Genomic DNA, 18,878 nt, shown 5'->3' with positions numbered 1-18,878 from the left:
TGCTCTGCAGACCCCTGCTTGAACATGTGCTTTTCTGCCTGTTGGTCCCCAGAGCTCCTCACTTTGGCTATTTCTCTGTGTGCTGTAGTGTTTACTTATAGCTTCTTCCACCTGCTTAGTGATGAGCTCTTCAGAGGCCTGGAACATTTCTAGTTGTTTCTTTTATTGTGGGTCTTCTAGAAGTGGCATTATTCTGATTCAGAACAGGACCTGGTTGAAAGGTCCTGGGGTTGCAGTTGGGGTAGGGTTGGTGGTGCCAGTACCTTCAGGTGAATCTCAGACTAAAGTAGGCTCTCTCTCTCTCTCTCTCTCTCTCTCTCTCTCTCTCTCTCTCTCTCTCTCCCTCTCTCTCTCTCCCTCCTGATGACACTGGTTTGCCCTGCTCTTAACCACCTTCTTTCTTCTCAGATCCTGCAGAAAGTGCTCCAGGGCTGCCGAGAGGGCATGTTGGGGTCCATGGCCCTGGCTGCATGTCAGTTCATGGAGGAACCAGGAATGGAGGTGCAAGTGAGGGAGTCAAAACACCCATATAACAACAACACCAGCTTTGAGGTAGGCGGTGCATCAGAGACCTTACTTTTCCTCTTTTTACCAGTCCTAACTAACAACACATTTCCTCATCTCCTGTCTGATGCCGTGAGTCCTGGGCAGCAGGTTTCCCCTTCTCCAGATTTAGCTGTGTCAATAGAGGAGAATATACTTTCCCATTGTAAGCGCCTCTGCGTGAATCCTCAGCTTCTTCCAGCAGTGAGTTTGTGTGGGGATCCAGAACCAACCTCTCTGTCTCCTGATGACCAGGCCACACCTTGGAGACACTAGCCCCTTTTTTAATTACCCAGCCGTCACAGTCTTAGCTTTTCCATCCTGAATTTGTATCTAAATAGAGAGCCATAGGAGTTTGGTGTGGGCCACCTCAGCTACTCTCATGACTCAACAATGTCTTGCACCTTTCCTTAGCCCTTTGGAGATGCTGGAGTTGGCAAGGCCTGAGCTTCTAGATGGGAGCAGTCTAGAGCAGTTGGGACAGGAGCACAGAGGCTGGTTCGGAAGCTGTTGGTCAGCTGAGACATTATTATTTCACAGAGGTGTACACCTCCTCACCCTCTTCCTTACAAGCTTCTTCTCTCCTTGCCTCATTCTCTCAGCTAACAAGTTGTACCCCTTTCTGCCTTCCTGATGGTCCCAGACTGGCCTCTCCTCTGGGGCTACTCTTGCTGCTTCCTCCCAATCTCACCCTCGCACCCCACCTGGTTCGCTAGCTGCTGTGACACCTCTTCTTATCCACATGATCATGGCCTTCCCGTAAACCCCCAAGCCATACTCCTGCCACTCTCAGAGCATGCAGACCTCTCCGGTGCTGCCCTACCTGAAAGGCACTCTGGTGCTCATGTGTCCCTTCCCCTGGGGAGATCCCTGTAAGCACCCTCCTCTGGACCTTTCCTGGCTGCCCACTATGCCTCTTCCACAGAGCTGGGGGGAGGGATTATGGTTTGCTCATGCTCCATGTCCCTGGTTACAGTGACAGCCACAGTGGTAGCTAGTGACAGTGATAGAAGTATTCTCTGTCTCCCTCCCTAGGATAAAGTTCACATTCCTGGTGCGATCTACCTCTCAATCAAATTTGATCCTCAGTGCAACACAGAGGAAGGCTGTGATGAATTAGCCATGTCCAGCAGTAGTGACTTTCAGCAGGACCGACACAACTTCAGTGGCTCCCAACAGAAGTGGAAAGATTTTGAGCTTCCAGGTATATAGACTTTTCCTTTAAATTTTTGCTTGCTCTACCTCCCTCTCTCTCTCTCTCTCCATCCATCCATCCATATAAGGGGCTGAGGATGTGTCTCAGTGCTCCTGTGGAGATCAGAAGGCAACAACTTGGAGTCAATTCTCTCCACATGGATCCTAGGGATTGAACTCACATTATCAGGTTTGTCAGCAAGTACTTTTGCCCACTGAGCCACCTCACCAGCCTGTATAGACTTCACAGGAAGCATTTAAACATAATGTTGAGGCCATGAGATGGCTCAGTGGTAGGAACACTTACTGGCAAGCCTGTCATTCCAAGTTCAAGCCCCAGGACACACATGATGGAAAGGGAACCAACTATACTTATATACCTTGGCATGTACATGCCTACCATACACACTACCATTCACCCCAAAACAATTACCAAAACTAAAAGTAAAACAAACTTTTTAAAATTATTAGAGGATTTTAACATGAGCTTAATGTATTTCATCAGAAACACCCCAGCTGCCATCCTGTTGCTCCCATATCCTGACCTGTCTCTGGTTTTGTGATCCAGGAGATACTCTGTATTATCGATTTACCTCTGACATGAGCAACACCGAGTGGGGCTACCGATTCACTGTGACAGCTGGACACCTGGGCCGTTTCCAGACAGGTGTGTGCTCTGCCCTTTCTGTTTGCATGTTCTGCCCAGAGGTGCCATTATGCATTATGTTACTGACTTCTGTTAAAATCAAAGCAACTATTGTCTCTAAGGCCTTCCAAAAGTGTCTCTCAACCCACGTGCCTGGCTTTCTTCACCAGGACATGGTTGACTACTTATATACTTGAATGATCAGATAAGAGCCTTCTGTCAAGATCTAAAAGAAGACACAGATTTTGTTTGTTTGTTTGGTTGATTTTATTTGTTTGTTTTGCCAGGGTGTTGTTATATCTTTGACACAGTGGCTGTGCCTTAATCTACTGCTATTTCAGCCAGCAATTGCTACTCCGCAGTTACTGGCCTGCTTCTCTGGCAGCAGCCCAGTGCTCAGCCTGCAGCCTGGTGAGAATTCTGCTCCTTCAGGCACTGGCTCTGTTGCTACTGCTAAATCTCTATCATTCTATTTATAAATAAAACTTGAGACTCAAAGGCTGGTGAAAACCTGCTAGCTCAGAGAGTAACACTTAGCTAACTTTCTCTCCTTACTGACTCTCTCGAAAGGCCCGTCCTTCCACTCCCCAAAAACAAAACAGAAAAAGCCACACCACTCAGAACCCCTCCCTACTACTTCCCGTGCATCTCTCTATCTCTTCCAGATGCCCTCTGATGTGCTTTGATTGCTTTCTTCAACTAGTTGCTAACTCAGCCTCCTGACCCAAGATTAATTTTATTTAATTAACATGAATGCAAACTTGGGGTTCATAGTGTGATTGAATATTCCCCAACACCAAGGCCTTTTGCAAAAATGAGAAACTGAGAATGTTGTTCTTGTGTTATTTTACAAGAAGAAATTTGGTTTCCAGGATAGCCAGAGCTACACAGAGAAACCCTGTATCAAAAAGAGGAAGAAAGAAAGAAAGAAAGAAAGAAAGAAAGAAAGAAAGAAAGAAAGAAAGAAAGAAATATGATTTCAGCCAAAAATAAAAATTATTTCACCCTATCAAAATGTGTACAGTTTACAAAATGTGAAACTAAATGTTAAATAATTGTTTTTAAAATGTCTGTGTTTTGGCATGGCACCAGGATTTGAGATCTTGAAGCAGATGTTGTCCGAAGAAAGGGTTGTACCTCACCTCCCATTGGCCAAGATCTGGGAATGGCTGGTGGGTGTGGCTTGCCGCCAGACTGGTCATCAGCGACTGAAAGCCATCCACTTACTGCTGAGGATTGTGCAGTGCTGCACCCACAGGTAGGCAGTGCCAGGTTCAGTTCCTTAACTCCTCCCACTCTGTCTCCTAGTTACTTTGTTAATGGCATTTTTGAGGAAAAAAGACAAATGTAATTTTAGTGTTTCTGAGTTCATCCATCATTTCTTTTAAGTCACTGAAAAACTACTAACTTAATGTGTCCTGTAAGTAATTTTTGCCTCATTCAAATGTCATAAAAGTATCTACTGTTTCTTTCTAGCATTTTAATCGCTTTCCCTTTCACACGACATCTATCATCCACCTGGGGTGAATCCTAGTATATGAGTTTGAGTTTCTGGCGTCAAGTTTTTGCTTTGGCTCTCTGCTTATTTTAAGTTTGTCCTGAGCACTCTGTACTGTTACCGTTGGTCCTATGTATTTACAACTTTGGGCATTTCCTTGTCTGTGAGCCAGTGCTGTATTAATGACTGTAGCTCTATGACTGATTGACATATCTACTAATTTATTTTTTTTTTAAATATTTATTTATTTATTTATTTATTATGTATACAATATTCTGTCTGTGTGTATGCCTGCAGGCCAGAAGAGGGCACCAGACCTCATTACAGATGGTTGTGAGCCACCATGTGGTTGCCGGGAATTGAACTCAGGACCTTTGGAAGAGCAGGCAATGCTCTTAACCACTGAGCCATCTCTCCAGCCCCCCCCCCCCCATATCTACTAATTTAATTGTGGAAATCTTTTAGCTTAGTTCTTTACGTCAAAATTGTCCTGCATTTGGGTTGTGTTTAAGACCAATAAGTAGCCCATAGTGGCCTAGAGCTCTGAGTCCCCCAACCAGAACTTCCTGAGCACTGGGGTTACAGGTATACCCCATCATTTCTGACCTGTGTTGGGGGTGTGTTTTTCTGCTTTGGGTTTGTTTGTTTGCTTGCTTGTAGATAGGGTCCCATTATGTAGCTCTAGCTAGCCTGGAACTTACTATATAGATTAGATTGGCCTTTAACTCAGATCTGCCTGCATGCTCCAGGCTATGTTAGGTATTTATAACCCCAGTGTGACTGGCCATTTTTCCCTAGTGATTTACAAATCTTTTTACCCAGAAGTTATCTGTCCATTTTTATATTACCATGTTAATTTCTTCATGTACATAAGATTAAGATCATCCTCAACTATAGTGATTTCGAGGGAAGCCTAGGATACATGAGACCCTGTCTCAAAAAAAAAAAAGATAAAAAATGGGGAGATGGTTTAGTCTGTAGTGTCTGCAGAAGAATGAGAACTTGAGTTCAGGTCTTCAGTACTTGGGGAAGGAGGGCAACAACAGGTAGGTCCTTGTAATTCATTGGCCAGTCAGCCTAGACGATTCAGTGAGGTCTGAACTCATCCCCCACCCCAAAAAAAACAGGTGCATGGGGCCAGAGAGATGTCTCAGCACTTGAGTTGAGAGCACTTGTTGCTCTTGCACAGGTCTTCAGTTCCGGCACCCAGATGGTGGTTCTCTATCCATAACTCCAGTTCCAGGGAATTCAGTGTCTTCTCTTGACCTTCAAAGGCACCAAGCCTGCAGGGTGGTGCACATACATACATTTAAGCAAAACAATCATACTTAAAATAACATGAATATATCTAATGAGAAATTGGTAAATGTAAGATACAAAGCAACTGAAAAAGATCCCTGATGTCGACCTTTGGCCTCCACATGCACACTGACAGCATCTGCACACACACACACACACACACACACACACACACACACACGAATACATACATAGACCATACACAAATACATACAACCAAAGACTAAAAAAATATTTTTTTAGCCTGATATGATGGCGCATACCTTTAATCCCTGCAGGGAGGCAGAGCAATTGGATCTCTGTGAGTTGGAGACTATCCTGATCTACATAATGAATTCCAGGCTACATAATGAGACCCTGCCTCAAATTGAAAAAGAAAAATAATTTTCCCTGTGTCCCCACCACCCTTTTATGCACATTTGTGCTCTCTTGTTCATGCTTCTCAATCTCTCTCTTGGCCAGTGATACTTTTCTCGTGGTACTGGGACTTAGCCCATGACTTTCCACGTGAGAGAAAGAGCCTTCTACACTACCACTGAGCCACACCTCTAGCCTCCTAATGGGATTCTAGGGGGCTCTGCATATCAGTTTGAGGGAAATCAAATTCTTTAGAAAGTTGAATCCTCTAATCCACAGCCATTTTATCTTCTTCTGTAGGAAGAGACTGTTTGTTTCCCAACTGCTCGACCCAAATAATCACATAAAAACTATATTAATTTGAACACTGTTTGACCAATGGCTCAGGCATATTGCTGGCTAACTCTTATTTCTTAAATTAACCCATGTCTATTAATCTGTGTATCCCATAATGTTGTGGCCTACCAGTAATGTTCTGGCATTCTGGCATCTTTCTCCTTGGGTGGCTACATGGTGTCTCCCTGACTCTACCTACTCTCTTTCTTATCTCTTCCAGTCTGACTATATTCTGCTAAGCCATTGGCCCAATCAGCTTCTTTATTAACCAATGGTAATAAAGCATATTCACAGCATACAGAGGGGAATCTCACATCATTCCTCCATTGTGTAGGCCCTTGAAATAATTTACACATTTTTGTAGACAACTTATACAGCATTTTGTATTGTATTCCTAGGTATTTAATGTTTTTTATTCTCTTATAATGATTATTTAAAAAAAATTGATGAGTATGGTGGTATATGCCCACAATCCCAGCACCCAGAAGGCTAAGACATTTCAAGGCCAGTCTTACATCAGTAAGACCATCTCAGACAAAAGAAAATGACTTTTGTTTTGCTGCTGTAGCATTTTGGCCTGTTGCCCTTATATCCCGCATCTATTCTGAGTGAGTGTGTGGACTAGCAAGAGCTCAGTCATGGCATCTGTGATGGTGAGTTTTAGTTCTTCCTCTCAATGTGCAGGAGCAGGGTTTGACCTTTTACTCTGGTAGAACTTCCACTACAGTGTTGAATAGATAGGAATGTGGCTGTAGCTTCATAGTACTCATCTCAGAGGATCTGCTATATACACAGTGGCCAAGTAGTCCACCTACACCCCCTGCTCAGACCCCTGACCAGTAGGAGTTGCTCTTTCTTGCATTTTTAAGGCATGTAGATATGCAGAGTATGAGCCAATGTGGGATAATAATGCTTGAAGTAGAAAGTAATATGAAAAGTTGTTATTTTTAAAAGCTTAAAGGAATTTTCAAGTTAGGAAGAGGAAGTGAGGCTCATTGTCAGCCCTAGGCTGGCAGCAGGGGAGGGGTAAGAGAAGGCTGGGTGTGCTTGCTGTTAGTACCACATCCTTTTATGCAGACATTATGTGTTGCTTAGCTCTATACAGGCTTCCAGTATTGACCTGGATGGTATGCTGTCTAAGCAATATGTCACTTTGCCAAGGTCTTCAGGCTGGCAGGCCTTCCTGCCTGTGGTTCAGATGTCTTTCTACAATTTGCTGGCTTACATCGATCTTCTTTCCAGTTGGGACTCCCTATATTCCTGAGCCTGGGGAGAACTCTCAGTGTGCTCCCACTGGCCTATCCATACCTTCCTGATAGCCTTGTATGCCTCCATTATGAGCCTGAAGGGAAGATGGGGGGGCGGTGAGGGTGAAGAGCATACCACATATCCTGGAATGCCTTGCCACACTAGCTTTCTGGAAAGTTAAAGATTTGCTGACCTGAGGGTGATAGAGGCCAGAGTAGAGGTCCAATCCCAGAGGAGGACAGTCCTGCAGATGCCTCTTACTCACTTTCTAGTGCTTCCCTGACATTAGCAATGAAACAAGTCGAACTGAATTTGCCCATCTGCTTACTTTATGAACATGTACTCCTTTCAGGGAAAATGACTGATAAGACAACTCTCAAAGGGGAAGATTCTTTTTCAAGAATCTTAATAACGGAAGAAAATATAAATAAAGAGAATGGCAAAATCATTACTTACATGCATATTACCCTATAGTGAGCCCAGAATATTGTTCAGCTCCTAATTTTCTCTTCTGGGGGGTTTTGAACTATGATCACAGCCCCCACCCACTCCAGTTTCAAACACTCAGGGTTCTCTGCACACAGGTCTGAGAAGGATTGGACTTCTCCTAGAGGCAAGATTTCAGGTCCAACAAGTTTGCAAGTGTATTTTCTATTTTATAAATAAATATCAAAATAATGTTTGTCTTCCCTGTCCATTTGATAGTATTTTTCTTTTTATTTGTTAATTTTATTTTATATAGGATATGCTTGTTTTTCCATTTAACATTTAGCTTAAGGTGGCATGATGACTCACACCTGTAATCCCAGTACATGGGAGACTGAGGCAGAAGAATTGTCTTGACTTCAAGGACAGCCTAGGCTACCTAGTGAAACAAAACAAACATATTTGCCTGGAGATTTTCCTAGTGTCACTGGAAGGACTTTGTGGGAACCATTTTTAAAAACACACAATAGAGGCCAACAAGCTAGCTCAGTGGGTTAAGATGCTTTCCATCATGCCTGACATGGTGGGTAGGGAGAGCCAACTCCCACAGTGTCCTTTGCCCATCATATGCATGCTGTGGTATTTGCCTCTCTCTCTCTCTCTCTCTCTCTCTCTCTCTCTCTCTCTCTCTCTCCCTCTCTCTCCCTCCCCTCCCTCTCTCTCTCTCTCTCTCTCTCTCTCTCTCTCTCTCTCTCTCTCTCAATTAGTAAGTAAGTAAATAAATAAATGTTAAAACAAAAGAAAATGCAATAATTCCTGTGACCATACTTCAGGTTCTCTGGATTTCTTAGAATGATTTTGGGGGTTTGCCCCTTTCCTTCCATGCTGTTTCAGAGAGAAGTAGGCATGGCTGTTTTAGGATGGGGTGGGAAGGGAAAGCCTGACCTGCAGTTTCTTTCAACTGTCCACCTTGGGTAGCCTACTTCTCAGTAAACCGACCCCATGATTCTCCCCTCCCCAGTGACCTATGTGACCTTGCACTGTTGAAGCCCCTGTGGCAGCTCTTTACCCACATGGAGTATGGCCTATTTGAGGATGTGACACAGCCTGGCATCCTCCTACCCCTGCACCGCGCCCTCACCGAGCTCTTCTTTGTCACTGAGAACCGTGCCCAGGTAAGGACACATCTATCTCTTGCCCTTCAGTCTGGGCGGGAAGGATCATAAGGATCATACCTCTGTATGCTTTTATCTCTTCCTGCTCATGGCAGGACCAGGGTTACACCCCAGTCCCCAAGCCCAGAGTGTCCAGGCTGCACAAGGAGGCAGGCCTGAGCCTCCATTTAGTGTTCCCCCAACACATACCCATATACCCAGCCCTGGGAAGAAAAACCTTCAGGTCAGCCTAGTTGCTTATTTTGTCAGGCCTATAGCCAAAGAGGGTCGGGACTGCCTTGGAGCAGCTCTTGACAACAGAGATTTCTGGAAAATCAAACAGTTAGGTTCCTCTTCCTTGTCTTTCTCTGCCTAGGCACAATAGGCTTATTGAATTGCCATATGAAAGGGCCTTTCACAGATCCTTTGCTTGTCCTCCTCAATAGACATGAGAAAAGTCGCCATCAGGGCTGGCTCTGGAGCCAGGTTCCTGTTCCTTCCAGTGGGGCTTCTTCATGGATGTAGAGTGTGTGGTGTCATAGGTGCTTGGCAGTGAGCAGTGCTTACCCACTTGGGGCCCCTGTTTGTTTGGTGGGTGTCCTTTGTTCAGCCCTGCTGCCTTCTGTCAATCAGAGTCCTTGCTCTCTTCACAGGAGCTTGGCCTGCTGCAGGAGTACCTGCTGGCCTTAACCACTGAGGACCACCTTCTCCGATGTGCAGCACAGGTACCGTCTCCCCTGTCCCCAAAGAGCTGGACTGTAGGTCATCTTCCTTTGATGAATGGCACCATATCACTTGCCAGGATGGGGGTGGGGAAGAAGACAGGGAAGAGGGAGTTAGTTGCTTGACAAGTCCAGACCCTCCCAGAGTTTACATGGAGCTTGGTTGCAATGCAGTCACTTCCTTCTGGCTCTCACAGAGAGCAGTGGAGCCCCATTCATCACTGTCACTCATATTAAACTGTGGGGTCAGAAGACACTAGCAAGAATTTGTGTCTGTGAAACCAAAACAACCAGTGCCTTCACTTTAGTTTGGCTGATCCTGGAAGTTTCCATAGAGTTAGATTTCAGATATTTTTGGACGTACTTTGCTTCCCTTGTAGGAAAACTCCTCTTCTAACAGCTGTGTTTCTAAATGATAGAGGGCCCAGGAAAGCTGTTCCTTCTATATGCTGTATACAATGTATAGTGTTATAAATTAGACTTTAGTGTTGAAATTAAAACATTCAAAATGTATCAATTCAGTTTTTAAGACAGAACATTTCATGTTAATGTGTTTTGAGAAAACTTTTTAAAACAAAATAATTTTTGAGGAGGGTGGCTCTAGTTCCATTTTTGAAAACTTACTTAATGTCTGGCCCAATAGAAGACAACTGGATTCTTGTGTCTGCCCTGCACTCATTCCTGAAAAGGAACTGTACTGTGCACTCAGGAAATGATGAAAGTGAAACTTGAATCTGTGACTCCTCCCAAAAGGCCAGGGATCCTCAGGCCCCAGCCTGCATTTTGAGAACTGAACTTGCCCTCAACACATACTATTGAGTTTGTGGCATATTTTCCTCTGTGACCCTTCCCACAGCTAACCAGTTCCCTTACTGGTATTCTGCCTCCTCACCAGGCCCTTCTGGGACAGCCACTTTCCCAGCGCTGTTTATGGGCTCCCGTGGGTACCTCTCCTCTGTCACTGGCTGTTCACCTCTTGTGTGTACTGTGTGCTTCCCTTCCATGCCTTTGTATGGCTTTTCCAAAACTGCCTCAGCAATTGAACTGCTACCATGACCAAAGGCTTCTTACTGCCTACCTCAGGGCTTTCCTGTGGGTTTTTGGTTTTGTTTCCTTTCTTACTTTTACCTGCGAGCCTCTGAGTGAGAGGCACTACCTCTGTCTCACCTCACCACCCTCCAGCTGAGGGATTTAGGGGTAAGCAAGTAAATGGTCCTTGATGTTAGTGACTGCTCTTTCCCTCCACAGGCTCTGCAAAACATCGCTGCTATCAGCCTGGCAATCAACTACCCAAACAAGGCCACCCGCCTCTGGAATGTTGAGTGTTAGCCTCACTGTGGCATGCATGGACTCAATAATTTATCTACAGGGGTTACGGCAGACCTCCAACCTTGCTCAGGAAACCCCTGCAGCCTCTTCACCCAGCTCTCTTTGAGCCCACCCCTGCTCCCATTTGGATGCCAAGCAGCCGCCTCATCAAGAAGGCCCACTATGCAGGCTCCATGTGTGCAAGAAGGCACAGCAGTGCTGAGTGGCTCAGAAAGGGCCATCAAGAGGCTTTGGGAAAGTTACTCAGAGAATAGAGACTAGTGTCCTTCAGAGCTGCCCCCGGGGAGTCACAGCACTGAGGACCTAGAAGTAATCTCTGGAAGGATTCTGTCTCCACTGAGCAGGAACTGCCCAGGCTTGCCATCAGGGGAAGGTACCATCCGTGCAGAGCCACCTTTGCAGTGAGACTTGCAGCTTGCAGCAGCAGTGGCCCACTTGGGAAACCAACCCACAACCAACACGAGCACCTCCCAGCCACCTCCAATTCCCAAGCTGTCTTCATGCCACAGGTCAGCTGGCTAACTCCCAGTGCCCTTGGGATCAGCCAACAGGTCCTGCTTGTCATCCATGCAACAGCTCCCAGCACACATGTCTGCGTTTCTTCACTTATTTTAATATGGTTTTGTTTCCCCTCATGCTTCTAGAAGAGAACCACACTGACTCCCTGAAAGAGCCCCTAGGGAATGCCTAGGAACAAACTGGTGTGTGTTGAAGTGACAGAAATAGAGGGACTCTCCAGCACCTACAGTGCCAACAGTGCCCTCAAAGGAGCCCTTGTTCAGGAGTCAGAACATACCTGATTATACTTCTGCTCCAAGGTCATGGTGATCAGCATACCCACCACCTTGGTCCTCTTACCTTGCTATTTGGCCATCACCTGTCTAGCAATAACTACATTAGTTCTAGTGAATGCTTTTGCATTTTTCTATGTATGGCTTTAGCATTGCCCTGAAGTGCTAATGATTTTCTTTCCAGAGCCACAGTGAGTGGGAAGCTGGGTTGGCATCAGGCCAAGGACTTTCAGGAAGAAAAAAATCCTGAGGCACCTCCTATTGAAGGGCAGGTGTCTGGGCCAGAGGCATGTCCCACCTCACAGGCCCAATGCAAAAATGCCTCCTCACAGCCAGCACCACCCTTGGCTATCTTGTGTTGCTATGGTGCAGTGTGCCCCTTGGCCTCTGAAGACCCCTCCGGGTGTGGACAAGGGACTGGATTGGAAGAGGCTGAGCCTACAGGTCTGGAAGCATCTTCTGCAAAGGTGCTTTGCCTTCTGTCACCACTACCTGCCTGGCCCTTGAATTAGGTTCTCGGATGGACCCCAGCCTACAGGAAAAATGGCTACAGAGTGGTGGGGGGATAGGTTGCAAAAACACAAGAACAAATGGAGCGGTGACCCACGTTCTGCCCCTCACATCAAAGGAATCCTAGTCCAGTTCCCATGATGTGGGATAGGGTGCCAGCCCATGGGAACCTCTTTCTCATCTTTTGCTCATTGCCAAAGCACCTGGGCTTTGCAAGCTGCCTAGACCCCAGAGAAGGCCACTATTGCATGCCACTCCCTCCAAGTAGGTCTCTGGTGAGAGTCAGAACAAGTCTCAGTGCTCAGTGAAGAGGCCTCACCGTGACTCAGACCAGATAGCAGTTAGAAGATGGGGGAGGAGATGGCACACTCACAACCCTCCACGCCTCAGACTGAGTAGAGGGAGCAGATGGCCAGGGCAGGACAGGGCTGGAGGCCTCCCTCGGGACAGTGGCCCCAGCTCTTCTCCCACCCTTCCATCAGGAAGAGCAATTGTAAATAAACACTGAACCCCATAGCTTTTCTCCACTCACCGCTCTCTGTTTTCTCTCCCTCTGCTTCGTTTTGCCCTTCACACACCACAGCTGCTCTCTGACAGGGCCCCCCTGACCTAGTCACTGCAGCCCACTGCCTCCACTTCTCTAGGCCACTGGGTGGCACTGCTGAGCCAGGCCCATCTCTCCTGATCCCAACCTGGACAGGAGGTGCAAAGGAGTTCCATCAAGGCCAATGTCCCCTTGACCCTTCTTAGGGGGCAAGACTGCCTGGACTGAGACAAAACTGGCAGGAATAAGGGGTCGTGGAAACATGTGCCTAATCTATAATCCAGATCATATATATTGTACAGACACTGTTCTAATGAGAGGAGTGACTTATTTTCATCATCGTTTTTAATTTGTTTTCTTACGGGTTTACGATTTTGAATTTTTATTATTTGGTTGAGAGAAAGAATTTTGATTATATCAGCTGAGTGAGTTCAGCCTGTAAAAAGAATGTTTTAAGTTGTGGATAAGATATGCAAATGAAGAGAAATATATTGTACAAATTCTATATAAAAAAAGTACAACTCTATGTGAATTTCTCCCTTTTCCCTTCCGGTCCCTCCCCTTCCCTACCCCCACTGCCCTGTAGAAAGGTCTTACTGTATCCTTCAAGCTGGCCCGAAACCCGCCATCTCCTGCCCATGTCTCTCATGCCTGGCCCTTCAGCTTCTCTTGTGAAATATACTTTGGAGTTTCTGCTTAGCCAAATAGATGGGCTTTACAGAACCTCATGACCACCTCCTTGTGTGAAGGAGTCCAGCAGGTCCCCCACAGCGTCTGAGTGTTGACGGAACTGTGAGCCTTGCCCTTCACTGTGGCCACCCAGGGAATCCAGGAGTTCACCTTAATCACCCCCTTCTGTACTTTATCTCTTAGGTTTGACACACAAATAATGTCCCCAAGTTCACTCTTCTCCTGCCAGATACCCCAACACCACCCTGTCATCTCTGAGCCTCCTGTAGCTCCCAAGCCTTGCTGTTGTCCTGGGACTGCTTCTCCTGCCTGCCTCATCTAAATCATCTGAGATTGTTCCTCCTCAGGTCTGAGTTCCCATTGGCCATGCTGTGTCCTTCTCAGACCCTTTCCTGTGCTCAGTGCCATCTTGTAAGGTGGAGGAACTTGCCTTTTCAATGGAATCTGGGACTAGCTCACCTTTGAGGCCCACAGTCTATACATCTCCCCCAAATCTGAGACTTTAGGGGAGCCCCAGACAGGGCCTGGGCCCAGCCTCAGCTTCTCCGGTAGGAAGCCTGGGTTAGCATGGTGCTCAGGGGAACTGGGTCGTCCAGGTCTCTGAGTTGCCCTCTAAGGCTAATAATTTATTGCTGTCCTCACCCTGACTTGATCTGAGAATCATGGGGCTTAATTTTGAAAAGCAAGGCTCTCAGCTTTTCCTGTTGGGGTCACGGACAGCCTTTACTTAGTTGCAAAGTCCTGGAACAGCTGTGTGGAAGTTCCTTGCTGAGACACAGGTCATAGCAGCACTAGGTGACTCCAACCTAAGCCTTCTACACAGCGGAAGAGAGGTAGAATTCCAGCATTCCTCATTTGTACATGTCAGTGCCAAATCCTGAGAACTGTCAGGGCTCAGTCCCATTGCCCAGCGCCATCGCCTCTCGTCCACACTCCAGATGCCCCAGCATGCTAGCCAGGTGATTACACTGCACGGAAACAGCCTGGTGGAAAATCCAGACTTAGACTAAGCCCACATCTACACATGACTAAGCACCTATGTGGATCCTGTTGCTTATCCCACTGCTACTTCCTACCCATTTCCCTCCTTCCCTGCTCACAAAATCCAGTATTTTTCTCAGTAGTCAGTCTTTTTTTTTTTTTTTTACATTATTTGTGCTTGTAGGTGCACATGTATAGAGGTCAGAGGACAGTTTGTAGGGATTGGTCCACCCTATGCATTCAGGTTACAGGCTTGACAGCAAGTGCTTTAGTCTGTTGAGCCATCTCACCTGCCCCAGAATCCAATCTATTCATGGGTGACAACTGTAGATTCTTCAATCTCAGGAAAACTATCTTTTTGCTGGCTCATGGAGAGTCATTCTTGAATGATACCCTCCTTGGGTACCATCCTAGAAATCTCATTTCTGTTTATAGGATGCTTCCTTTCCATCTCCTCTTGCTGTCAGGGTGGCTGTGAGCCATTTCCTACCACAGAGACACTGATGCCTGCTAGGAAGTTCTAGGGCAACAGTTCTCAACCTGTGGGTCATGACCCCTTTGGGGGCGGTCAAACAACCTTTTCATAGGGGTCACAGATCAGATATCCTATGTATCAGGTAATTACATTCCATTTCCTAACAGTAGCAAAATTACAGTTTTGAAGTAGCAACGAAAATAATTGTATGATTGGGGATCGCCACAACATGAGGAACCATATTAAAGGGTTGAGTTAGGAAGGTTGAGGATCACTGCTGTAGGTGATGGATTCGTGCTCACATTGAGCTGACAAAGCACCGGGCTTGGAGACCCGACTGCAACCTGCTGCTGTAAGGTGCTGGAGAGCCAGTACACAGCTGTAGATGCAGGAATTGGGATCCGACTAGGATTCCTAACTGCAGGATGTGAGCGCCTGTTCAGGATGCCTGGGAATATAGGGGAGGTGGACAAGGGGACTTGTGGTTGGCTGGTCTCTGCTCACTTGCAGATGAAATTAGGCCACAGTTGGCTCCAGTGGGTTGTAATAAGGCAGTAGCCCTCTTGCCATATTAATATCAAAATGCATTGTATGAAAAAATTAAATAAGTTTATAAAAATTGTTCCAGGAAGAACTAAGACTACCTAAAATAAATCACTGGTGCTCAACCTTCCTAATGCTTCAACCCTTTAATATAGTTCTTCATGTTGTGGTGACCCCTCCCCAAGCTTAAAATTATTTTTGTTGCTATTTAATAGCTAATTTTCTTACTGTTATGAATTGTAATATAAATACCTGTTTTTTAATGGTCTTAGGAGACCACTGAGAAAGGGTCATGTGACCCGTAGGTTGAAATCACTACTCTAAACAATCCTATTAAATAGGTATTTTTCTAAAAATACAAAATGGTTTCACTAAAGTTTTTAAGAATTTAGGGGCCTCTGAGATGGCTCAATAGGTGTAGAGGCTTGCAGTCCAACCTGATGACCTGATGACCCAGAAAGAGAAGAGAGTGGAGTCTTAAAAGTTGTCTTCTATTTCCAGGTAGTGATGGCATATGTTCTTAATCCCAGCACTTGGGAGGCAGAGGCAAATGGATCTCTATGAGTTCAAGGCTACACTGGTTGACAGAGCAAGTTTCAGGACAGCCAGGGCTACACAGAGAACACTTAACTCAAAAAAAAAAAAAAAAAAAATCAGCAGTGTGTGGGAAGGAGACATAAACATTTCCTGAAGTGGAAAGGCCTCTGAAAACAGGCTGATGGCAGCCATCAGTAGCAAATTCTCCTTTCTAGCAAAAGGGGTTGAGAGCAAATTTGGAGGCACTGTCCCAGAACTCAGTGAGATGTCTCCAACTTTAAACTCCAAACTATGTTTGTTTGTTTGCACGTGTGTGTGCACGTGCATGCACACAAGAATGCTGCACTGCGTTTGTGGATGTCAGAGGACAACTGTTCTCCCTACCATGTGTGCCCCAGGGAGTGAACTCGGGTAGGCTTAGCGACACATGCCTTTCCCAGCGCGCTGTCTTCCTGGCTCCAAACTAAGGAAATTTAAAAGAGGATTTCACCAGCTCACAACACTGAAAAGCCTGAAAGTTGCATTTCTTTCCCGGCAAAGAGAAATTCTGTGGCTTGAAGATGCGAAGTCAGTCTGTCTCTCCTTGCCTTCCCCGCTCCTGCTCTTTGGGACTTTTTTACTCACAAGGAGGAGCCACAGCTCCAGCTCCTCCCTGGGCAGTTCCCTGCTCCCTGTGGAGAGCCACCTCGGTGTTTTTCATAGGAGACATCCCTGAACTGTCAGCCACCATTTGCATTCATGTTTAAAAAGCTACTTGGGAGAGCTGTGTCCTCATGGGTTGTCATCTCAGAACTACTGAGAAGCATGTATCCATGACAACTGGGCAGATGTCAGGCCTGGGAAAACCCCACATACCACTGTGAGTCCTGTCAACACAGCTGCTCCGCCACTCCATCAGGTGAGACACCCCTAAAATACAGTGATAAGACTGCTCCTGCTCATTAGGGCAGAAATCCACAGCAGAAGTGAAGAGAGACAGCTAACTAAAATTCCTTTTACAGTTTAATTTTATTTTACTTTTTTAAATTGACACATAAATTGTACATATTTATTGGGTATAATGTGATGTTTTGTTTTGTTTACAGTACTTACAGATTTAGCCTAAGGCCTCCCATACAATAATCACCTTACTACTGAGCTTTTTATATTCTTTATTTTAAGATCTAAGTGCTCCAGGATGGAGCTTGCTGTCCTCCTGCCTCAGCCTTCTGAGTAGTAAAGATTATTGCAGTCCTGTCCCTCCAGGTCCTGCCTACCATTTCATTGTTTTGGGAACATTCAGAATCCACTCTAGGAAGTATGCTCAAGGGTAGAGCATGTGCTTAGCCCAGACTCATTATCTAGTACCTCCTAAAAAAAATGGTCTCTACGAGCTGTCTTCAAGTAATCCATTGTCAGCCATTGTTATTCTGTACTAGCGAACATTGGAAACTTTTCCTCCTGTACAGTTTCACCCCTTCAACTTCCCCTTTCCAGACTTTAAAAAAATAAAATGTGCTTTGCATGCATGCAGTGCCTGAAGAAGCCAGAAGAGAGCATCAGATCCCCTAGAACTGGAGTTACAGAGCTGTTAATCATCACATGGACGCTGGAAACCAAACCCTGGTCCTTCTCAAGAACAGCCAGTGGACCACCACGCCCAGCTTGATCTCCTTCCTTCAGCTCAGCCTCACCTCTTAAGCTCCTGCCACATCCCCAAACAGTCCCATCAGCTGGGGACCAAGCCTGTGGGGGACATTTCATACACCGTTTATAACATTCAGAGGTCCTCGGCCACCAAAAGCTTATGCCCATCTCATGCAAAAATTTCTTTAGTACATCTCTAAGACTCTCCAACATCTCAACAGTCCCAATGTTGCTCAAAAACCCAAGTCCCAAACATCTAAAAAGATTTAAGACATACTCATAGCTATGAGCCTCCCATAAAACTGAAAAAAAAAAACATACTTCAATATCCAATAACAGTTTGAATATTCCCATTCCAGAAGGAAGGGGGAAGGGAAACCAGCAGAACACATTAAATCCTGTACCTCTTGCATCTGGAGCATTAGATGGGATGATGTGAGCCCTAAAGGGTTCGGGCAGCCTTGCTACTCTGACCATGCTGGCTTTCGCACATGTGACTCCCCTGGGCTGGCTCGGCTCACTGCTTGCAGCTTTCCTGAGCAGATGTTCCATGTTCCTGGCGTCCTTCCTGAGTCCTCTGCTGCAGCTTAGGCTTCACTCTCACAGCTCCACAGAGCTCTCCTAGGCTGCTGGCAGAAGTCTGACCCTAGAACACAACACTGAGTCTCATAAGCTTTCTTTTGGAATCTGGATAAAAGTCTCTATGGCCCATAACATTTATATTCTACGTGTGTATACAAAACCAGTCATGCAGATGACATCAAGTTCTGCCACCAACTTGAACAATAGTGAGGCCCCACTAGACGTGAATGCTGTGGCCTCTGTGGGCCTGAAATTAGTGCTCCTGTCCAAACAAAGTTTTTCATATAATTTTACTTCTTCACACCTTTGACCTTTGAGCCTGTGACGGGTGACGTCTGCCTAACTCTTGAGGTACCCTCAGGGAACTGTGGTCTGGGTGCAAAGTACTTGTTTTCTTTTTAATCTCTTAAACCATCTCTTCCTTGGGGGCAACTTTAACCATATGGCTTTTCTGACAACACTGCAAGTTTTTCAAGTTTCTCCACTCTGCTTTTTCTGTTCTTGATTCTTACTGTAAACCTGGCTAAAAGCAACCAGCAACACCCTTAAGTACCAAGCTGTCATACAATTTTCTCCATCTTGGTTGGGTGTAGTGGCACACAACTAATCCCAGCACTTGGGAGGCAGAGGCAGGTAGATCTCTGTGAGTTTGAGGCCAGCCTGGTCTACATAGCAAATTCCAGGACAGCTAGGGCTAGAGAGAGAGAGAGAGAGACAGACAGACAGACCTTGTCTCAGTCTGATTTTAGTTTACCACCTTTGAATTTAACTTCCTACAAAATCTGGGCAAAATGTAAGCAAATTTTTTTGCCACAATGCAGCATTATCTTAGTTAATGTTCTATTTC

At 45.8% G+C, this 18,878-nt stretch overlaps 1 protein-coding gene across 4 annotated transcripts in view; it reads left to right on the top strand.

The window, feature by feature from the left end:
* Positions 1-13,123, top strand: part of Zzef1 (zinc finger ZZ-type and EF-hand domain containing 1) — a 130,451-nt gene extending 117,328 nt beyond the window's left edge. For all 4 annotated transcript variants that reach the window (XM_048448684.3, XM_048448682.3, XM_048448683.3 and 1 more), the window contains exons 49-55: positions 409-552; positions 1,579-1,747; positions 2,306-2,404; positions 3,476-3,641; positions 8,569-8,722; positions 9,355-9,426; positions 10,672-13,123. In XM_048448684.3, the coding sequence (XP_048304641.3) occupies positions 409-552; positions 1,579-1,747; positions 2,306-2,404; positions 3,476-3,641; positions 8,569-8,722; positions 9,355-9,426; positions 10,672-10,752 (885 nt within the window). In that variant the 3' untranslated portion in view covers positions 10,753-13,123. The remainder of the gene's footprint in view (positions 1-408; positions 553-1,578; positions 1,748-2,305; positions 2,405-3,475; positions 3,642-8,568; positions 8,723-9,354; positions 9,427-10,671) is intronic.
* Positions 13,124-18,878: the final 5,755 nt, after the last annotated feature.

This window comes from Myodes glareolus, chromosome 9 (assembly GCF_982192425.1).
Source record: "Myodes glareolus chromosome 9, mMyoGla1.1, whole genome shotgun sequence".
NCBI classification, from domain to species: domain Eukaryota; kingdom Metazoa; phylum Chordata; class Mammalia; order Rodentia; family Cricetidae; genus Myodes; species Myodes glareolus.
This window is presented reverse-complemented; position numbering and strand designations above follow the sequence as displayed.